The sequence below is a fragment of the Equus caballus genome, chromosome 4 (genome assembly GCF_041296265.1).
Source record: "Equus caballus isolate H_3958 breed thoroughbred chromosome 4, TB-T2T, whole genome shotgun sequence".
In the NCBI taxonomy this organism is placed as follows: Eukaryota; Metazoa; Chordata; class Mammalia; order Perissodactyla; family Equidae; genus Equus; species Equus caballus.
In genome coordinates this window covers 9,991,167-10,012,773 of record NC_091687.1, presented here as the reverse complement: position 1 = coordinate 10,012,773, position 21,607 = coordinate 9,991,167, and the positions used below count along the sequence as shown (strand labels likewise).

The following is a 21,607-nucleotide window of genomic DNA, read 5'->3' as shown; positions in this document are numbered from 1 at the left end:
CGTGGGCTCCAAGGAAGCAGAGGAGAAGGAGCCGGCTGCTTCAAGCCGTGTCCCTTGCTAGCTGGAGAGAGGGCAGAGATGTCTGCAGCGGGAGCTGTCTCCAGGCCCAGCACCGGGGCTGAGGGGACCCTGGGGCTCATAATCTGAGTGACCATGGACTGATATGTTCTGGAATATTCTGGTGTATTCCAGCATTCTGAGGCTTGCATCCTCATGGCCAAGACCCTGACAAATAAAAATGGCAAGCAATAAGATATATTGGAGCATATGAGGAAGCCATTTGGTATAAACCTAATTCGGCCTGACTTTGTTTTTTTCCAAAAGGGCCTGACTGTGGCTGTTGAGCACGCATTGTATATCTGCTTAGACGTTTCCTATGGCCAGAACAAAGGCCCTTGAGATAAAGGTGCAACTTCCCCCCAACATTAGCATTTCCTTAGGGATAAGCATTTTTCCTTAGGCTAGGAACTGATTGCTGCACTCACCTTTGACCACCCAGCTCACCTGTGACCACTCAGCTGGAGACAACAGACTGCCACCCTGCTGTGGTCACTGAGACAGAAGCCCTACCTGCTGTTTCCATCAATCGCTGTGCCCACAGAGCAGTCTCGCGACTATTGTAAAAGGGACACTTCAATCCTATGTGAAACACCCTCTCTGGGGGTATATAACCAGTCTGTGCACCCCACTTCTTTGGTGCCCTTTCTTCCTTTGGGAAGAAAGGCCCCGGGTTATAATCCTCAGATTTAAGCTCAGAATAAACTCTCCCAAATTTTCATTTATAGATTGGTTATGGATTATTTTCGTCGACAACCCCAATGTAGAGCTAAGTGGAAGCTGACTCCAATTCCTGGCTTCTCAGCAGTGTTTTCTCCTGAATGTTGACCAAGCGAGCAACCGAGTTTCTCTTTACTTCCCTCTGATGTTGGAAGCTGGGTGACCAGCTCATCCAGGTGTACCCAAGACTCTCCTGGTTTTAGCACTGAAAGTCTCGTATCCCAGAAGACCCTTCATTCCACGGCAAACTGGGACAAAGAGTCACCCTAAGGAAATAAGAGGCAAATGAATAGGCTGGGTATTTCAGTAACAAACCATCATGAAAGAGAGTGGCTCAAAACAACCATCATTTTGTTGTTCACCATTCTGAAATCTTGGCTGGGATCAGCCGGGCGGTTCTTCTGCTGGTCTTGCTAATGATTATTTGTGTGGCTGCATTCAGCCAGGGGTTGTCAGGAGGCTGGGCTCGGCAGGGATGCAGGGACATCTGGGCCTTGCTCCCTTTCCAGGCAACCTCATGGCCTGTCCCTTTCCAGGTGGCCTCTCCCAGGGGCTTTTTACAGTAGGGTAGCTGAACTTCCACATGGTGGCAAAGGGCTCCTCAGAGAGCAGACCCTGCCTGGCTTCTCAAGGCTCAGGCCTGGAACGGGCACAGTGTATTTCCACCATTACTTCTTGGTAAATGCCAGCACCGTGTCATTCTAGAATCAAGGTGAGGGGACTACATAAGAAGTGAATACCACAGGGTAGTTCATTGGGGGCTATCAAGGTGCCAGTCTACTCCAGAGGTTCAGTGAGAGGCTCACTTGGCCTCACAAGATTCAGATGCCTGATTCACTTCTGACCCGTTTGCTGGCCACCTTCCTTACTCTCCTCACATTCTCAGAGAGAGCTGAATATGGACCTTCGACCATTGGTCAGAGCCTTCGAGAGCTTTGGGTAGGTACAGTATAGGTCAAGTTTATCCCTGTTATTCTGACTTCTGCCAGGCCTACTGAGGATGGTGAATCCCTGTTAAGATTACCAGAAGGTTTGCAAGAAGCAGCAGGTGAGGAGGCCTGGGTCTTACAGGCAATAAAGGCCTCGAGTCTTCTCTGCAGCACTTCCTGGGGAGTGAGCGCCACGTGGAATCTCTCCTCAGGGCAGATTACAGAGATCACCAGCACAGCCCCTGGTTTACAGGAACTGACCCTTTCCAACATGGAACCTCCCTGGTCCCACTCTCCTTCTGAAGTTTAAACAACTGTCAGCATTGGTCCCTCCCTCCTTTCCTCTCCACCTGCCTCAGACTGCAGCTCTAACCTCTGCATTGACTTGGCTTCCCAATGGGCTTCCCTCCCTGCGCTGTGAGCCCTGCCATGGCAGGGCGACGTCCACTCCTTCTTGAACACACAGGATAGATGGATGGCGAGGGCTGCAGTCTCCTGGGAGACCAGCCCATCACTCTCCACTTCAGAGCAGCTGAATCTCGCCGGTTTCCACATCTCCCGGGCTTTTCCTTCCCTCTTCCCGTCTCCCCCCGCTTTTTTTTTTTTTTTTTTTGCAGGAAAGAATCGGGCCCCCTCTCACCTTCCCCCAACACAAACTGCCTTCAAAGAACCCCTGAGCTGCCTCGGAGCCCAGGACGGCTGCTTGCCTTCCTTCCCTTTCGTCTCCTGACCTCCTCTTCCATCACTGTGGGCACTATCTGCGCACTGGGACTTGTGGCTTCTTCCCTCGTTTTAACGCCACCCCGCCGCGTGTCACCGCCGGGCCGCGCGCATCCCGCCTCCGCTCTGTAGCTTTAAGCAGGTCCTCGCTCCGCGCCCCTCCCTCACCGCTCCGGGCGCTCGGCTGCTCCTAGCCGCCTCTCCCGCTCCTCCTCTCCTCCTCCTGCTCCTCCTCCTCCCGCTCCTCCTCCTCCTCCCGCTCCTCCTCGCCGCCGCCGGCCCCGCCGCCCGCTCTGCATCTCGCAGCCTCCCGGGCCCCGCAGCCATGGCCGACATCAAGACGGGCATCTTCGCCAAGAACGTCCAGAAGCGACTCAACCGCGCGCAGGAAAAGGTCAGAAGCGGCCGGCGGGGCAGGTGGCAGGAGCCCAGGGCGCGGCGGTGGGGCCGAGCCGGCCGGGGAGCGGGAGGCCGGGCGGCTGCGGCGCTGCGGGGCCGGGGTCGCGGGGCCGCCCTGCCCACCGCCGCGGCGACTGCAGCCAGGCGCCACCTGGCGCGGGGGGGCCCGGCCGGGACGGGAGCGCCGGGGGCGCGCAGACCCTGGCCCCGGGGCGCTGGGTCTGCGGATCCCGCGCTCCGCTTCCCCGGCCGCGCGCTCCCCGGGCGGGAGCCGGCCCGAGCGGTCGCAGGTGCGGCCGGGCCGAGCGCATCTCCCTCCCGGCGCCCGCTCGCCCGCGGCAGCTGGAGGGATGCGGCCGCGGGTCCGGGCGGGAGGTTGCGGCAGCCGTCCTTCCTCCGGGGGGAGTCCTGGCCGCTGGAGTGCAGCAGAACGGAATGATCTGGCACAGAAGTTACCCCCAAATCTTCAGATGAGTAGGGATGATCGCGAAAAACCACCGGCTTTAATACAGTGCTGTGGAGTGAATCCTGGAGTTCAAAACAGAGATCTAGATACATACTTTTTTTTTTTTCTCTTTCTCGCTCTCTTTTTTAATCTCTGTGTGTGTGTCCCTTTTGACGCCAGTGTCCTTCTCTGGAAGGTCAAAAATAAATATGACCTGAACCTAACAGTTCTTCTCCGCACATTTCTGCACCAAGGAGGGCGTTTCATTGCATTTAAAAAACATCTGTGTTGCACGGGTTGAGTTCTCTGGTGTTTTACAAGCCCTTCAGTAAATTGGCCACAGTAATTTATTTTTCTCCCCCAGAGATGGCCACAAACGAATCCCAGGTCCGTAGCAAGCACAGCCCTGAGCAGTTGGAGAGGTATTGTACCAGGCACTGGCTTTTCCTGTCTTCTCTGATGACCGCTGGTCGTTAAGACCTTGCCAGCACCGGGGTCTGCATTTGTGTCCCGAGCACAGGACGTTCGTATCGTAGCTTAAGCACTGTGCTTGAAAATGCACACCTGCCAGAGAGCCCCATGGTTTCTGTCAGTTGAACTGTGTTCTCTTTCACGTGGCAGTATTTTCCGTCCCCGGGATTCTGGGTGTTTAGTGGTTTCTTGTGTTCCTGGAAGTCAGATTTGCTGCGTTGCTCACTATGACAGTGAATTTCCCTCTTCAGACCCAGACCTCAGGCTGCCCCCAGTCCCGCTGACCTGAGGAGCGGAGCAGAGTGGGGCTGATGCCTTTGCTTGTTCCCGGGCTGGAGGCTGGCTGCTGCCTCTAGTCCCTCCCTCCACACATGCACCGTCTCAATGCAGTAAGAGGATTGTATTTCTTTTAATATCTACCCAAGCTCATCCTGAACTACCGTGATCCGCCTGCTGCTCCTTCAGCAGCTGAATTAGCAAGGCTGCCTGCCCCCTTCCAGTCCCTGGTTACTTGTCCAGAAAGGAGCCACGATCTTCTGGGATCCCGGCCAGGTCTGGTCATCATTTTTCCATATTTCATTTTACACACTTACTTGTGGGTGTTCCTCCCCGCCCCTCCATTCCAAGTGATTTACTTGAATCTTTGGTCTGAAGCCTTTCACTGAATCCACTTTTCATCCGTGAAGGAATTTAGCCATGCTGTCTGCCGTTTCACATATCAAATTATTTCTTAATCTAGGTCACCAGCTGTTAATATGCCAAAAATAAATGAAAAGAAAATGTCATCTGTCTCACGGAGCATTCAGGCCCTTATGAATTGTTGAAAACTCACTTTTTCATGGTTAAGGTGGAGTGTGTGTTATGATTGCTGTTGTGGATGGTGTTGCTCTTCTATGGGTCTGTGGGAGCGGAGGTCTCAGGGAGCCTTAGGCAGGGCTTCAAGTGTCCCATATTTGTTTTTCCTGGGGCAAGTTGCTGATGAAAAGTGCCCGTGGCACCTAATCTAGGAGGTTAAGACACCAAGAGGCTGAGAGTGTGGGCTCTGCCCCTGGGTAGGTTGTGCCTCCTTCCTGAGCCTGTGCAGCTCAAAGGGAAAAGCCGTGTGGGAATCCAGGATAGGCAGCCCAGCCCAGCCCGAATGGAAGCTGCTGGAGAATGGAAAGCAGAGGATGTGGCTATTGCTGCCTTCATTAGACGTCTCCTCCAAGGATGCCTTCTTTTTGCCTCTTCAGTCTCTTCCTCTTCTCCAGTGCCCAGACTCTCCGTCGCAGTGACTACGCCTCGTGTGTTCTTGAGACCCTTTGCTCCTTGTTTATACAACCGAATTTTCTGAGAAACGAGTCCACTCCCTTGCCTTCCTCATCCTCTGTGCTCCACCTAACAGCTTGCGTGCATTTTGGCTCCAGAGGCATGACTGAAACTACTCTTAGAGGTGTCTTATGGATTTTTATGAATTTAAAATGCATTTTTTCTTATTGAAAGTCTATGCAGGGTCATTGGAGAAAGAGTGAAATATACATAAAAGCCAAAAAAAAGAAAAAAATCTACCAAAGTAGGATGCTTATAATTCTACCACCCAGAGATTTTACTAGCATTTGATGTATCTCCTAGTAGATCTCTTTCCATAGGAATATGTATATATTTATACAACAAAAATAGGCTCATACGATATAGTTTTGTAACCTGTTTATTTCATTTAATAATCGTGAGCATTCTTCAATATATCTACATATTTTCCATCAATATTTCATATATTTATTTATTGAGGAAGATTAGCCCTGAGCTAACATCTGCTGCCAATCCCCCTCTTTTTTGCTGAGGAAGACTGGCCCTGAGCTAACATGCGTGCCCATCTTCTTCTACTTTATATGTGGGACGCCTACCACAGCATGGCCTGCCAAGTGGTGCCATGTCCGCACCTGGGACCTGAACCAGTGAACCACGGGCGGCCTAAGCAGAACGTGCACACCTAACTGGTGAGCCACCAGGCTGGCTCCTCCATCAATATTTTAAATGACTGAACAATATTGGAATGTATGGATTTTAATGAACTCCCTATTTTTGGGCATTCAGTTTCCAGCGTTTCTGTATATAAACACAGATCAGTGAGGAAACTTGTGGGGAAAAGGCTGGCACACATCGTTAAGTCTTTCCTTAGATAAATTTCTAGAAGAAGAATGATAATTGCCTTTCAGAAAGGTTGTATCAGTTTACATCTCACTAGCAGTCCACAAGATGATTGCCAACACTGGATCATAAAATTTGAAACAATCTTTAGATATGTCATTGGAAAAAATTAGTTGCTATTTATTTCATTGGTTTGATTTTTAAAAACTGAACATAACTTTTTGCATTCCTGTTTTTTCATTTGCAAATTATATGTGTATGTTTTTGCCCATTTTGTGTAGCATCTCCATCCTGGTGTTTGTAAGGGCAAAAACTTTATCAATCCTAAAGGTTATAAACATTCTGCCGTCTTTTTCTGTTTACTTTTTAAATTTTTTGATGATATTTTTCTCCTATAGAGATTGTTTTTATTAGGTTTATGTTTGATGTATATTTGCTTATATTTGTCGATTGATTTCAAAAGCTTTCTCATTTGGGTGTTGAATTAGTCAAAAGCTTGCCGCTTGTAAGTCTCAGAGAACTCAATTCAGACTGACTTGAGGAAAAAAGGGAATTTAATTACTAAAAATAAAAATATGGCTCTTGCACATATAAATTTAAATGAGGTTTTAATATATAAATATGTATTTGTGCATGTGTGTATTATATATATTAACTCATCTGATTCTATGAAGTAGGCACTGTTACTGTCCCCGTTTTATAGATGAGGAAGAGGTTAGTAAGTGGTAAAGCGGGAGTTTGAACCCGAGCAGTCCAATGCTTTGCCATTACATGATGCTGCCTCTTAGAATTATAAAAAGGGCAGGGGTAGAAGAACTTCCTACTTGCCCCAGAAGAACCAGGGGCTCAACCGCAGATGTCAGGGCTTGGGTGCCTTCTCCCATCTCTCATCTCTGCCATCCCTTCTGCCAGCCGCATTCTTGGGCAAATTCTTCTCTCTTGGTGGCAAGATGGCTGCCAGCAACTCTAGGCAATAGCACGTTTCTCCTTCAATGTTTACAGAGAACTACTCTGAATAGCTTTCATTGGCCCAAGTGGGACCTTGTGTCTATCCTTGGAAGAAAAAAAATCTCTCTGGCCAAGGGCCAGGACCGTAGGTTGGATTGGGCCTGAGTCACAAGCTGCTGCTGAAGCTAGGATGGAGAAATTCTCCCCGGACCACGTGGACTGATGGTGCAGGATGAGGGGAAACCAGAGTACAGAAGGTGGGATGGATGCTGTGCTGGAAAAATAAGAAGTATCTACTGAGGCATACTTAAAAGGCCTTCTCTGTCCCATGTTTATATTAATAATCACATATTTAATAATTTATAATTTGATATTTGGTTTAAAATTTCCTATCGAATTCATATATGCACAGTTTAAAAAATCAAATATTAGTGAAAGGCTTACTATGAAAAATAGCAGACACCTGTCCTTCCTCTCATCAACTTCCAGTCTTGTTTCCTCAGAGGCAGCTCTTAAAAGTATGCTTATGTATGGGCCAGCCCGGTGGTGTAGTGGTTAAGTTCGTGCTCTCCACTTCGGCAGCTGGGTTAGCGGGTTCTGATCCCGGGCACAGACCTACACACTGCTCATCAAGCCATGCTGTGGCACTGTCACACATACAAAATAGAGGAAGATTGGCACAGATGTTAGCTCAGGGCCAATATTTCTTGGGCAAAAAGGGGAAGATTGGCAACAGATGTGTTAGCCCAGGGCCAATCTTCCTCACCAAAAAAAAAAAAAAAGCTTCTATAACTACTTCTTGATCTATGCTTTCATGTTTTGTGAAGATAGGGAAAGATTTAGCTTTCTTACATTCATCCTTCTACTTCCATGTCCCTTAGTCGTATATTATAGCAAAAATTGTTGATTGCTGAGATAACATTTAAAAAAATTAAAGTATAATTTTCATTGAAGAAAGTATACAAATCTTAAGTATTCCACTTGGTGAATTTTTGCATATGGAAATCTCCCTAACTGCTACCCAGGTCAAGTTATAGAACGCTTCTGTCATACCAAATACCCATCATCCCTCATGCCTGTCCTGTTCTTTGTCTTTTTCTTATTTATACCTTTGTAATTCCTTTACTGTACTTTCCCTGATGAGCATCTTTTCATGTACTTATTGGTTTGATATCTTTTTTGTGAAATGTCTGTTAAGGTCTTTCGCCTATGTTTATTTGGGTTGCTTGTCATTTTATTATTGATTTGTAGAAGCTCTTTATATATTCAAGATATAAGTCCTTTGCCAGATAGACATTTTGCAGAAATTTTTCTCCCAGAAAATGGGTTGCCTTTTTACTTTCTTAATGGTGCCCTTTGATGAGCTGAAGTTGAAAACTTTTATGAAGTCTTATCTGAGGATTAAATTTTTCATTCAGCTTTGAGCTTTCCCTGGAGTTAATAATTGCCTTTTCCCCCCATTTACATATTTTTGCATGAACTATTTAGAATTGCTTATTCTGGCTTCATCAGATCTGTCAAATCATATCAGTATTATTTTCAGAGGTTCAATATATCAGATAACGTAATTGTTCTGTTTTCTCCAACTGAAGGACCTTCCCCACGGCCCCTCCTTTTGGACACTCTTTTGCTGTGATCTGGGCTGGTTTTTTCTAGGCCTGCTACATAGCTGTCGTCCTGGGTCTTTCCCAGGATGTTGGGGTCAAGGAAAGGACTTGAAGCCTCCTCTATTGTGTGTTCCCAGGCTTTCCACCAGTCTCCTGTTCTCAGTGTTGGGCTTCCTCCTCACTTTCTGCAGGACTTGGTTGCCCCAGGTTCTAAGCCTGAGTGTGTTTGTGTGTGTGACTGTGTAGTGAGAACTGGCTGCTCTTTCCTTGACTGCCCTATACAGACACCTTTTTTCCTAGCTTTCTGTGTTCTGCTGAGTTGTTTCCATTCTTCCAGCTCCTTTCTGCTTCTGTAAAATGTATTGAACTCTCTTAGCCACTAGTGGTGCCTGCCCTGTTTTTGCCCTTGTGTGCTCAGACCTTTTTTATTCCTTTTCTGTCATTTTAGTTGGGTTTTGGGAGTGGATGGACATAAACACATTCATTCAGTCTGTCTGTTTATCCATAAGCATTTTTACTTAAATATTTAATCCCTCGGGGATTTATTTTTTTGGTCCATCTTTTTCTATTTTTGAAATCTAGTGACATTTATTTGGTCTTAAGCCTCCTTGACCTCTATGCACTATTTAAATTGGCAGAGAGCTTTAGACATATTTTAACATTTAAACATTTTTTTTTTATCATGCCTCTGGTGAGCAGAGAAACATTTGATATAATGCTGACCTCTTTAGGCATTGATTTTTTGTTTTTCTTTTGTTTAATAAGGGAGTTACACTATTTAAATTCTGAGGATATGTCCAGTTTGATATTCTTTGTGCCAGTTATCTGTCCCAAGTGATTATTATATGATAGTCTTAGGTACAGTTTTTTTTCTTGCATTGTATCTTCCCAACTAAATTGTAGGTGCTTGAGAACAAGGACCAAGCATCTTGTGAATTGTATGTATTCAGTGATGTATTGATGTACTGATTTGACTTTCTGTATTCTTGCTTGTTTATATCCCACCCCTGTAAACACATGGACTTAAAGCATCCTTCCACATTATCCTTTCTCTGACTTTTGTGAAATTATTGCAAAGGTTTCCCTGTGTATCACTGTTGTCTACTCTTTCGTTTTGTAAAGGTAGTACATCAAATAAAATTATCCTTCTGGGTTCGTACATGGTAGGACCTCCATCAATATTGGGTCGAACTGTGCTAAAGTGTCATTTTTGTAAATCAAACAGTAAAATATTGGTAGAATCATGTGGTTCAACGCAATATTGACTGTGTGATATGGCAAGAAAAACAATGCAGTCTCCGTCTGTGTGCCTAATTATGTGACATTTGTGGTTTGTTTTGCATTATTCCCTTGCTGATGCCCACAGTGAGGTTTATTCTCAAAGAGAAACATGTAGATGATGTTTGTGTGTGTGTGTGTGTGTGTGTGTGTAAGTAGAATTGGAGAAGGAAGGCCTGGCTCTGGCCAGGAGATTCTTTCTGTGGGGCCCAGGGCCTTGTCTGTAGAAGAGTAGCTGTATGACCATGTTTGCATCCGAGGACACTTTGGAGACTGAGTCTCTGAGGCCGTCCAAGGTTTCCCCTGTTAAGATCATCTGAAGACTTTCTTGTTGCCTGCTTCTACATTGTACAAGCTTCTACCTTCTTGTCCACTAAGATAGTTTCTCTAGCTGTATTAGATACTGCCCAAATTACAAATAATGCTTATGAGGACATTCTTTTCTCTTTAATTTTTTAAATTTTTTTAATTTAAGTTAATTTTTATTGAGTTAATGATAGTTTACAATCTGGTGAAACTTCAGTTGTACATTAATGTTTGTCACTCGTGTTGTAGGTGCACCCCTTCACCCTTTGTGCCCACCCCCCACCCCACCTTTCCCCTGGTAGCCACTAATCTGTTCTCTTTGTCTACGTGTTTAAATTCCTCTGGCTTATTTCACTTAACATAATTCCCTCAAGGTCCATCCATGTTGTTGTGAATGCGACGATTTTATTCTTTTTTATGGCTCAGTAGTATTCCATTGTGTGTGTGTATATATATATATATATATACCATATCTTCTTTATCCAGTTATCAGTTGATGGGCACTTATGTTGCTTCCACGTCTTGGTTATTGTAAATAATGCTGCAATGAACATAGGGGTGCATGGGACTTTTGGAATTGCTGATTTCACGTTCTTTGGATAGATACCCAGTAGTGGGATGGCTGGGTCATATGGTATTTCTATTTGTAATTTTTTGAGAAATCTCCATATTGTTTTCCATAGTGGCTGCATCAGTTTGCATTCCCAGCAGCAGTGTATGAGGGTTCCTTTTGCTCCACAACCTCTCCAACATTTGTTACTATTTGTTTTGGTTATTTTTGTCATTTGAATGGGTGTAAGGTGATATCTTAGTGTAGTTTTGATTTGCATTTCCCAGATGATCAGTGATGATGAACATCTTTTCATGTGCCTATTGGCCATCCGTATATCTTTTCTGGAGAAATGTCTGTTCATGTCTCCTGCCCATTTTTTGATCAGGTTGTTTAATTTTTTGTTATTGAGTTGTGTGAGTTCTTGATATATTATGGATATTAACCCTCTGTCGCATGTATGACTTGAAAATATTTTTTCCCAGTTAGTGGGTTGTTTTTTTGTTTATGTGGACGTTCTTGACAGAGTAAGGTTTCTTTCCTTCTTTTTTTTTTTTTTACACGCAAACGCTCACACAGTCATGCAACCTTCTTTCTCTGGGAAGGTATACAATAGGGAGTCAGCACTGTAGGACCTCAGATTTTAACATTAGTAAAAGTTGCCATTCTTCTTTATAAGATAGCAATATTGTGTATGTGTGCGTGTGAGATTCATAAGCGATACTTTAATGGTCAACTTGTCAGTGGACCAATACAACTTAAAATAGCTGACATACTTGTATAAATAATATGGGCCACTTTACTTAGGGTATAAGATTAGGCCCCATTTCTTTGAATATTCAAATTAAATGATTTCGACATCCCATCCAATTTGTCATGAGAAGCTCTTCCTCCTGCCAACACAGGAGTCCTTGTCTTGTGATAGGTTCAGAAACCCTTTAGGGAGTTTCCCCTCTTTAAAGGAGTCAGTGGTTTTGACTATGGATTTATGGAAAAGGATCTCAGAAGGAGTCCAGCATTCAGATGTCCATCTTGTCCCCCAGGTGAGCATTGCAGTGAACAAGGGACACAGTGCCCTCGCTCATGGTTCTCACAGTGGGGACAGGGGCAGGAGACCTTTCTCTCCAGGGTTATACTCAACTCTGGTCATTCCATGCCACAGCATGCCTGAGTTCTTTGTCAATGGGCTCATCATTTCCAAATACTCTTGCATATATACACGTACAGCTCCCCCACTCAAAGATTTCCCCATGATGCCAGGATTCCTAAGTTAGGAAAGATTTAATATTGGCAAACACTGATTATCCATCCCATTCCATTCCACTCCACCCTATTCCATTTTTAAGAAAATGCCCATGGGGACATACCAAATTGATTTCAAGTCTGCAGTTTGAAAATACTACCATAGAGGACCTCCAGCATCCTGTCCTGTAAGTTGACCTTCCTTTGGGCTACACAGTCCATTCAAAGATATGTGAATGTGTGTGTGAGTGTGTGTGTATGTGAGTGTGTGAGTGTGATTAAGTTTCAGACAAAAAATATTGTGAAGCATTTTGGCAGGGGGTGCGTAGAGAAGGGAAAGAGTATTTAAAAAAATGATATATTCTGACATTTTAAAGTCTGGGAATTTCCATTTTACTATTCAAACAGAATTTCTGATTTTTCCAGCCATTTACACTAGGGGCCATCTGAGTAGAACTCCTGAGGAAGTCAGTGGACCTGTGGGCTTCTGTGAAGGGGATAACAGATGTAAATATTTCTTGTGTTGCAGATATAATTTTCCAGACATTCTCACTATTGGCTAGTATTTACATAATGAAAGTGGCATTATCACAGAATTCAAGGAATTTACCCATGAATGAATATATTAAGACTATATATATAGCATTATGCAAAATTAAAGTGATAGTAATCACGATTTCCTGGGAACATATCCATGGGCCAACTTTTAATATAGAAATGCTGAAACTTCTTTCTTATTGATTCAAAATCTAAATTTAAGTGTAGTACTTCAGTAGATGTATTTCCTGAATACATATTGAGAGAATCTCTTATTAGGAATGATGTTGAATAAAGCCAAGGATAAGATCTTAGTTTTGAAATATTTGCTATGCTGTAGTCATATATCACTTTTGATTACTCTAAAGCTACTTAGAGCGATGTACATAAATCAGAAAACCAACATTTTGGTCATTTTCATCTTATTCCCATATAGTTATTTGGTTAAAAGTTTACTTCATAAGTGAGAAGAACTTGAATATGTTTATATCTGTATGTTTTTCTCTATCTTGGGGTGCCTATAATGATTTAACCAAATACGCATGGGCCCATGCATAAGTGTGCTTTTATTATGGCACCTAACACTCATTGAGTAAAGGATGCTAAATTTACATACTCTAATAGTTATGTATTCTATTGTGAAGTCAATCTGGTAGAATTCATTTGTTTATTTAGAATCATTTATTAAGAATCTAATGCACTTGCAAGATACCCGTAATGTAGCAGTCAACAAGACCATCCTGGTTGAGCATACCGACCAGCAGGAGTTGGTAGAGAGATAAATCTTTGAACGTGAGATCTACATAGTTATTAGTGAAAATCATAATTAAAAATTCTGTGAGGGAAAAACCAGTTTATGTAACTAGGGGACTAACCTAGAGTGCGAGGAGTGGACACACCTACCCAAAGAAGGTAGATTTGAAGCAAAGATCCTAAGGATGAGTTGTAGCCATCCAGGCAAGAGGACTGGGTGACAGTGCGGTGACTAGGAGTCAGGAAGCGTTCCATTCATCAGACTCTTTGCCCTTGTTCATTGCGGATAAATAAAAGCCATAGAATGTAGATATCAGAATCGACTGTTAGCATTGGTCTGGTAAATGATCTCTTCTCTCATTTGCATGTTTAACGAGGCAGAGTGGACCCTAATTGGGATGGTCCTGCTATAATAGCAGTCCTTCTTTTGTGGATCAGATTGTTGTCCTTGTATGTTGAAGGGTCCTTCTGGGGCAAAGTTCCCCCTTGACACAGAGGCAGAACACTCGTTCAGAGCTGACTCATCCTCTGAATTATCTTCATACAAAGATTCCTTTGTACAACAGCGGTAAACTCCAACCCAGTCTGCTTTCGTGAATTTGTAGGGTCTCTTATCTTAAGCCATCAGAAACTCAAAATAAAAATGAAAGACCTTATAAAATTCTTAAATGTCACACATCTAGAAAGATTAGTTTGTCTTTGAAAAGTTTGATTGCACTTGAATTCCCAAGAATTAATGAGAGAGAGAGACAGAGAGAGACAGAGACAGAACAGAGAGAGCACACATGGTTAAGGCTGGCACCAACTTGACTTAATTATGTTGTCGGCGTTGACTTGATTATTTTGTAGTCAGTGGTCTTGAATTTAGGAATAATGTCTTTGAGGTGATTTGCAGCTTGGAAAAAATCTTAAATTTGGAAGAGAATCTTTTGTAGTGGATAGTCTCTTCCTCTACCTAAAAATGATGGCTAAGGGGGCTGGCCCTGGGGCCGAGTGGTTAAATTCATGCGCTCTGCTGCAGGCGGCCCAGTGTTTCGTTGGTTCGAATCCTGAGCACGGACATGGCACTGCTCATCAAACCACGCTGAGGCAGCGTCCCACATGCCACAACTGGAAGGACCCACAACGAAGAATATACAACTATGTACCAGGGGGCTTTGGGGAGAAAAAGGAAAAAAATAAAATCTTAAAAAAAAAAAAATGATTGCTAAGAGTTGACCGGCATGGATGGTCGGAGCCTTGGATGGATCCCCCATTTTGTGGTGGCACAGCCTAAGAACAGTGCGACACCTTTCATATGCCCTCAGTGTTTGAGACATCTGTACAAACAATCCTGCCTCTTTAATCTACATATTTCTATGGCAAAATATCAATCTTCTGCCTGCTGTCTGTTCGGTAGGTTCTTCTGTGAGTCTCTATGAAAAATATGTCCAGACTTTTCTTTCCACCCCTCTAGGAAATTCTTGTGACCATGGGACCAGTAGCATTCCCACTCAATGGGTTGGGAGTTGAGAGGGCTCTCCTGGGGACTCATATTGGCCCATAGTTGCTCCTGTTCAGCATAGAGAATGACTCCAGAGATCAAGTACCTCCAGGGCAGTGTTTTCTCAAAGCGTAGTCAGGAAAATTTGGGGAGGGTGTGAGTTAAAATGCAGATTCCTGGGCCTAGTTATAACCTTACCAGAATCTCTTGAGTGAAACATTGGAATGAGCATATTTAATAAGTTCCTCTGGTAACTCAAGGCTTAATGAAGTTTGGAAAGCACACTGCTTTAGAGAAGGGAGTTTGGTTGAAACTTTGTGGTGGTTATCAGCTCCTAGGTCCATTTCGGGGTTATAATATGGAGAGTAAGGCTTTCTACCAACCAGTGACTATAAATTTATCTCCAGAGTAATAAAGAGAGGAAGGTGAAAAGCAGTGCCCTTGGAGAATGCTTAAAAATACCCTTATGCTTAAAATAGCCTACTTAAATTTCAAAGAAATTGGTTAGTTGTATGGAAGCCAAATTGGAGATATGTCATCAAGAGCCAAGTGGCTTCCTTGTTAAGAATGTTGTAAAGCATGGAAGGTTGGATTTTGTGTAATCAGATTCTGTAAAAACCATTATAATTTTAGAGTCTTGTTGGTTAGTGCATCAATCACAAAAAGGAGAAATGCTTGACTCAAAAAACTGTTGCATATTTTTTTTTTTGTTGGGAAGGTTGGCCCTGAGCTAACATGTGTTGCCAATCTTCCTCTTTTTGCTTGAGGAAGATTGTCACTGAGCTAACACCTGGGCCAGTATTCCCCTATTTTATATGTGGGATGCTGCCACAGCGTGTCTTGATGAGCGGCGGTGTGTAGGTCTGCACTGGGATCTGGGCCTGGGAATCCCGGGCCCCTGAAGCGGAGTGTGGGAACTTAACCACTATGCCATCAGCAGGCTCAAAATGGTTGCATATTTTTGATAGGTGACAGACAGAGAAGGGGTGAGTTTGGGAGATTTGTTTATAATTACATTGATTTGGTCTGTTTTATGATGGAGTGAGTAGTAATGATATTGCTTAAAGTGTGTAGTAGGGAGTGTGGTTGAAACTCAGAGGATGATTTTGGTCTCCTGTGGACGAAGCCCCATTTGTTAGGAACTAGATTATGAGTTCTAAGTTTAATTTTTTAAAGTATTTTATTGAAGATTTATGTGTCTATATTCTTAACAGATACTGTTTTGTAGTTTTCTTTTCTTGTGATATCGTTGTCTGGTTTTTGTATCTGAATAATAATGGCCTCAAAGAATGTTTTGGGAAGTGGCCCCTCTTCTATTTTTTGGAAGAGTTTGTGAAGGATTGGTGTTAATTCTTCTTTTAATGTTGGTCAAATTCACCAGGGAAGCAATCTAGGCTTGAGATTTTTATTTGAGGGAAGTTTTTTGATTGCTAATAAAATCTCTTTACTGTTTTAGGTCTATGCAGATTTTCTGTTTCTTTTTGAGTCAGTTTTGGTATTTTGTGTCTTTCTAGGAATTTTCCATTTCATCTAGTTTATCTAATTTGATGGCATACAATTGTTCATGGTATTCCTTTATATAGTAGCATTCTTTTTTTAGTCTCTCTAAGGTTGATTGTAATGTCATCTGTTTCATTCTTAATTTTAGTAATTTCAGTCTTCTCTATTTTTTGGTCCGTGTAGCTAAGGACTTGTCAATTTTGTTACTCCTTTCAAAGAACCAACTTTTGGTTTCATTGATTTTCTTTATTGCTTTTCTGTTCTCTATTCTATTTGTTTCCATTCTAATCTTTATTTTTTCCTTCCATTTACTTTGGGTTTAGTTTGGGTTTAGTTTAACATGGAAAGTTATGTTATTGATTTGACATCATCTTTTTTTTAATATAGGTGCTTACAGCTCTAAATTTCTTATTAAACATTACTTTAGCTATATCCCATAAGTGCTGGTATGTTGTGTTTTCATTTTCATTTGTCTCAAAGTATATTCCAATTTCCCTTATGATTTCTTCTTTGATCCATTGATTATTTAGGAGTCTGTTGTTTTATTTCCACATATTTGTTAATTTTCCAAATTTCCCTCATTATTGCTTTCTAATTTCATTCAATTGTAGATGGATAACATACTTTATATCATTTAAATCCTTTTAATTTTGTGGAGGGTGGGGGGTGGAGAATGGAGTGAATGTGGTCAAAAGGTACACACATCCAGTTATTGGATAAATAAGTTATGGAGATGTAATGTACAGCATGGTCACTATAGTTAACAATGCGATGGTGTCTGTTTGAAAGTTACGGAGAGAGTAGATCTTAAAAGTTCTCATCACAAGAAAAAAAATTTGTAACTATGTGAGATGATGGATGTTAACTAAACTTATTGTGGTAATTATTTTCCAATATGTACGTATATCAAATTATTATGTTGCACACCTGAAACTTATACAATGTTATGTCAATTATATCTTAATAAAACTAAAAAAGAATAAATTTGTTAGGCTTGTTTTATAGTCTAACCTATTGTCTATCCTGAAAGGTGTTCCATGTACACTTGAGAAGAATTGTAGTCTGCTCTTGTTGAGTAAAGTGTTCCATGGATGTATGTTAGGACTCTTGGTTGATAGTGTCGTTCAAGTCTTCTATTTTCTTATTGATTTTCTGTCTAGTTGGTCCATCCATTATTGAAAGTAAAGTATTAGAGTCTTAAACTATTCTTTTTGAATTGTCTGTTCTTCTCGTCAGTTCTATCAGTTTTTGTTTCGTGTATTTTGGTGCACTTTTATTAGGTGCATAAATGTTTATATTTGTTAGATCTTCTTCATGAATTGACCTTTTGGTCATTATAAACTGTCCTCCTTTGTGTCTAGTAACAATTTTTGTCTTAAAGTCTATTTAGTCTGATATTAGGATAGCCACTCCAGCTCTCTTGGTTACTGTGTACATGGTATATCTTTTCCATCCTGTACTTTCAACCTATTTGTGTCTTTGAATCTAAATTGTGTCTCTTAATGGACAGTAGGTAGTTACATCTTTTTTCATTCATTTTACCAATCTCTGACTTTAATTGGAGTGTTTAATTTATTTGCATTTAATGTAATTACTGATAAAGTAGGATTTGTGTCTATCATTTGTCTTTATTTTTGTTCCTCAATTTCTCATCACTGCCTTCTTTCTATTAAATAGATATTTTATAGTATGCCATTTTAATTCCATTGTTATTTTTTTACTATATTTTTTGAATAATTTTCTTGGTGGTTTCCCTGGGATTACAATTAACATCTTAACTTGTAACAATCTGGTTCAGATTAATGCTAATTTAATTTCAGTGTTATACAAAACTTTGCTCCTATATAGTTCCCATTTCCTCTATAATTATGGCTGTATGCAGTTGTCTTTTAAATCAGATAGGATAAAAAATGAGTTAGAAACAAAAATACATTTATACTGTATTTAGCACTTACCTATGCAGTTACTGAATGTTTCAAAATATATTTTCTTATGATATGGACTTTGCTGAGTAATAATTAGCTCATTCCCCCGTTTCTTAAGACTAAAGCAAGATCGTAGAAGGAGATATCTAGTATTAGCACGTTTATTAAATATCAATCTAGCTAAAAACAAAGTAATATAAAGAATTAGTCTTTAGCTTTATTGTAAATAAATACATACCTACCTTCTGTTAGACTGGATTATGGAGAAGAGGTTAGCACGTTTATTAAATATCAATCTAGCTAAAAACAAAGTAATATAAAGAATTAGTTAGTCTTTAGCTTTATTATAAATAGATAAATACCTACCTTCTGTTAGACTGGATTATGGAGAAGAGGTTTCAGACTTCTCTTAATAGTTTTACAGTTCTGTTGTTAGGAGCTGTTGTGTATTACTTAAGACTTAAAATATATGCAAAATTTTATGCTTTTTTTCCCCCCTGGGTCCCCATAGCTTTTATAAGATTCTCAAAAAGATCTGCGACCTTAAAAAGCTTAAGCACCAATGAGTGTAAACTATTTAGGGACTCTTTCTGCTTAAACGTTTCCGCAAAACTCCTGGAGGAGCAAGAAAGAGAATGAAGTCATTGGTGGATGCTAGAAATACTGGCACCCGGGCACCCAGTATGGTCTGTTCTGGTTTTGCTCATGTTCCTTGCCTGTTGAAGACTCAGAAAATCTGGGTCTCTCAAGATTAGCTAGTTATCATGATTATTTCAACATGGACGTGTGGTACGTGCCCTCCATGACCCCAGATTCCTCATCACACATGTTTAAAAGAATTATTTTGAGCTGTTATTTAAGGGATAATATGCAAACCTGTGTGTACGAAACAAAACAAATATGTAACCTGTGTTACAACCACTCAGATGAAGTGAAGTGTGTTTCTAGAACCCCGTAGGCTCCCTCATGTTTCTTCCTCTCCTCTGCTCACTTCTTCCTATCTGGTATCAGCTATTCTGATTCTATTCTCATAGGTTAGTTTCACTTGTTCTTTAAATCTGTATAAGTGGAATCATATGGTGTGTACTCTTTTGAGTCTTATTTCTTTCACTCATCATAATATATATGAGATTCATCCATGTTACTGTGTGTAGGAGTTCATTCATTTTTATTCATGAATAGTATTATACTATTTGATATCCCACAATTTGTTTATCCATCCTCCACTTGATAGGCACTTGGTTTGTTTCTAGTATTTGGCTGTTATGTCAGGCTTCCATGCACATTCTTATGTGTCTTTTGATGGACAAAACCACTAATTTCTCTTGGGGTAATACCTAGGAGTAGAATTACTGATTCATCAGGGTAGGCATTATTTAACTTTAGGAGATAGTGCCAAACAGTTTTCCAAAGGGATAGACCAACTTTACACTTCCATCAGCAATTGTGAGAGTTTAGAAAGTCTGTATCTTCAAAGATAAGTTTGATGTTGCAAATTGAGTTGAATTTGTTCACTGCTTTATTTGCAGAGTACTTGATTAATGAATGAATGATTTCCTCTCTGTATAGTTTATACATAATCATAGGAACATTTCCTTGCAAGAACCTGTCAACATCTTGTCTTTGAATTAGATGGTGGAGTGGTCACCATTTTTAACTCACACTACAACTCACATGGGCAGAGGAAACGGACAGATGGTGCCTGTATAGACGGGGTGTGGGGGAGGATGATTGTCATGCGGATAGTCTCCTGGTAGCAAGGTGCTTTGGTGTGCTATATTCGGCCTCTTGTCCTCTGGGAGCTGTGTCTGGCCCACATGAATGGCTTTCTCTGCAGGCGTATGTGGTTCACTAACTTATGATCTGCGTCTCTGGGCTCAAGCAAGGCCCATTGGCATGGCGTGCTCCAACTGACTCAGCCTCACCTTGGTTTCTTCTGGCACTGTACCTTCCTCTGCCATCTGGCTGGACTGACGCTGGGCTCTGATCCCCAGCCCTTGCTATGGAGCCACGTGATCACTGCCACAGCAACCTGTCCCCTCTTCCAATCTGGCGAGTTTCTCGCCCAGGCTTCCAATAACTATGTATTCACCACATGAGTATCGAGGGCAGCTTGGGCAATCTAGACTTCAGGGTCTCCTCACCTCGTTGCATTGTGCAGCCATGGTGATGCAGCTGTGCCCTAGGTTGGCGCGTAGGGCAGGCCGAAAAGTGATCTTTCTAGAGTGCTCTGTGGGATGTAAGGGGGCTGAGGCTCTGCTTTTCCCTTGACATTATCTTCACTTGAAAGGGAGGAGAGGGGAAAACTGGCATGTGCTTTTCTTCCGTCTCTTTTTCTCTTCTCCGTGGATGGGGAGGCTTTCCTCTTCATTCTGTTATGTCCTCCTGCCACAGAGCTTGCTAGGCTGTCGTGGATGAAGGCGGCATCTTCATCCCACTTTGGGAGCGAGGACTCTGTGAGCTGCGCTTTATTTCCCTCCTTAGCACTTGATTTACTAAAGAGAGAAATGAAGGATTGTGGAAAATCTGCACTCGAAGCATCTTAATTCTTGTGCTCAGTCTAGGTTGCCTTCAGAATTAGGTGCTTTCTATCTCTTAGGCACTATTATGAGCAATTTACATGTACTCACTCATTTAATCCTCGTAGCAAACCTATGAAGTAGGTGTTATTATCCCTAGCTTACAGATGAGGAGACCGAAGTGCAGAAAGGAAACGGTTAGGCAGCTTGCTAGTTAAGTATGGGGTTGGGATTTGATCTGGGAGCCTGCTTCCACAGAGCCCACGTTCTCTGAAGTGACTGAAGACTTTGCAGGGCAATATTCTTTTCCTCAGATCTGGTGATGTTCTTCTGCAGTGTTGAGTTGAGAAAATGTCAGGTCTCCTGTAGTGGCCAAGGGTGGGGGAGAAATTCCGTGTTGTCTGATACCTGAAAAGGTTTCATTCCTGTACGAGTCATTCACTGCTTTATGTGTCACTGTATTTATGTTCCTGGGACCTCTTGGTTACCTTCTTCTTAACTTTTGCGCTTTATGTACTGGATTTTCTTAAAGTGGGGCAAACCGATGTGACAATCACCTGTTTTTGGTTGTATGGTAGTTTGATCTCAGTAGCTCGAACTACTTTAGTAAACATGATGCTCACAGTCTTGTGGGATCTGGGAAGGAGGCACTGGGAATTTGGGTCTTAGTGCCTCAAAAGATGGGTTTGGAAAAATCATACAGAATTCTTGAGTATCGAAGTTCATTTTACTTCTTACAAGGTGAACATCCTGCAACATCTTTATGGCTCACCCTAAAGTTGAGCACCAGGAGAGGTAAGAGAAAGATGTGCCCCTAAATGTGACCTCACAGATTGGGGCAGAGCGAGCAGAGCGTGGATGTGGGTACTCTACCAGGTTCACAAAGGGCAGCTTTCCACAAAGGGCAGACTATTCCTAAGCCATTAGTGAGCTTGTGCATGTTATATATCTGCTTCTTAGAAACTTGCGTATACTAAGGATGCTGATTTTCTCTGAATTTAAGCTCACAAGAATAGCTCCATTTTTATTTTTCCAGATGCTTTTCCAGAGCCTTTCTGTTCAGTAAGTTTTATGTGATCTATCCTAGAAAC

At 42.1% G+C, this 21,607-nt stretch overlaps 1 protein-coding gene across 6 annotated transcripts in view; it reads left to right on the top strand.

Annotated features, from left to right (window-relative positions):
• Nucleotides 1-2,076: 2,076 nt before the first annotated feature.
• The window catches only part of AMPH (amphiphysin), a 227,823-nt gene continuing 208,292 nt past the window's right edge, over nt 2,077-21,607 (top strand). The window contains exon 1 of one of the 6 annotated variants that reach the window (XM_014738983.3): nt 2,077-2,820. In XM_014738983.3, the coding sequence (XP_014594469.2) occupies nt 2,752-2,820 (69 nt within the window). In that variant the 5' untranslated portion in view covers nt 2,077-2,751. Of the gene's footprint in view, nt 2,821-3,947; nt 4,294-21,607 lie in introns of those variants that run through there. The other 5 variants (XM_023638939.2, XM_014738984.3, XM_023638940.2 and 2 more) reach the window with 5 other exon arrangements.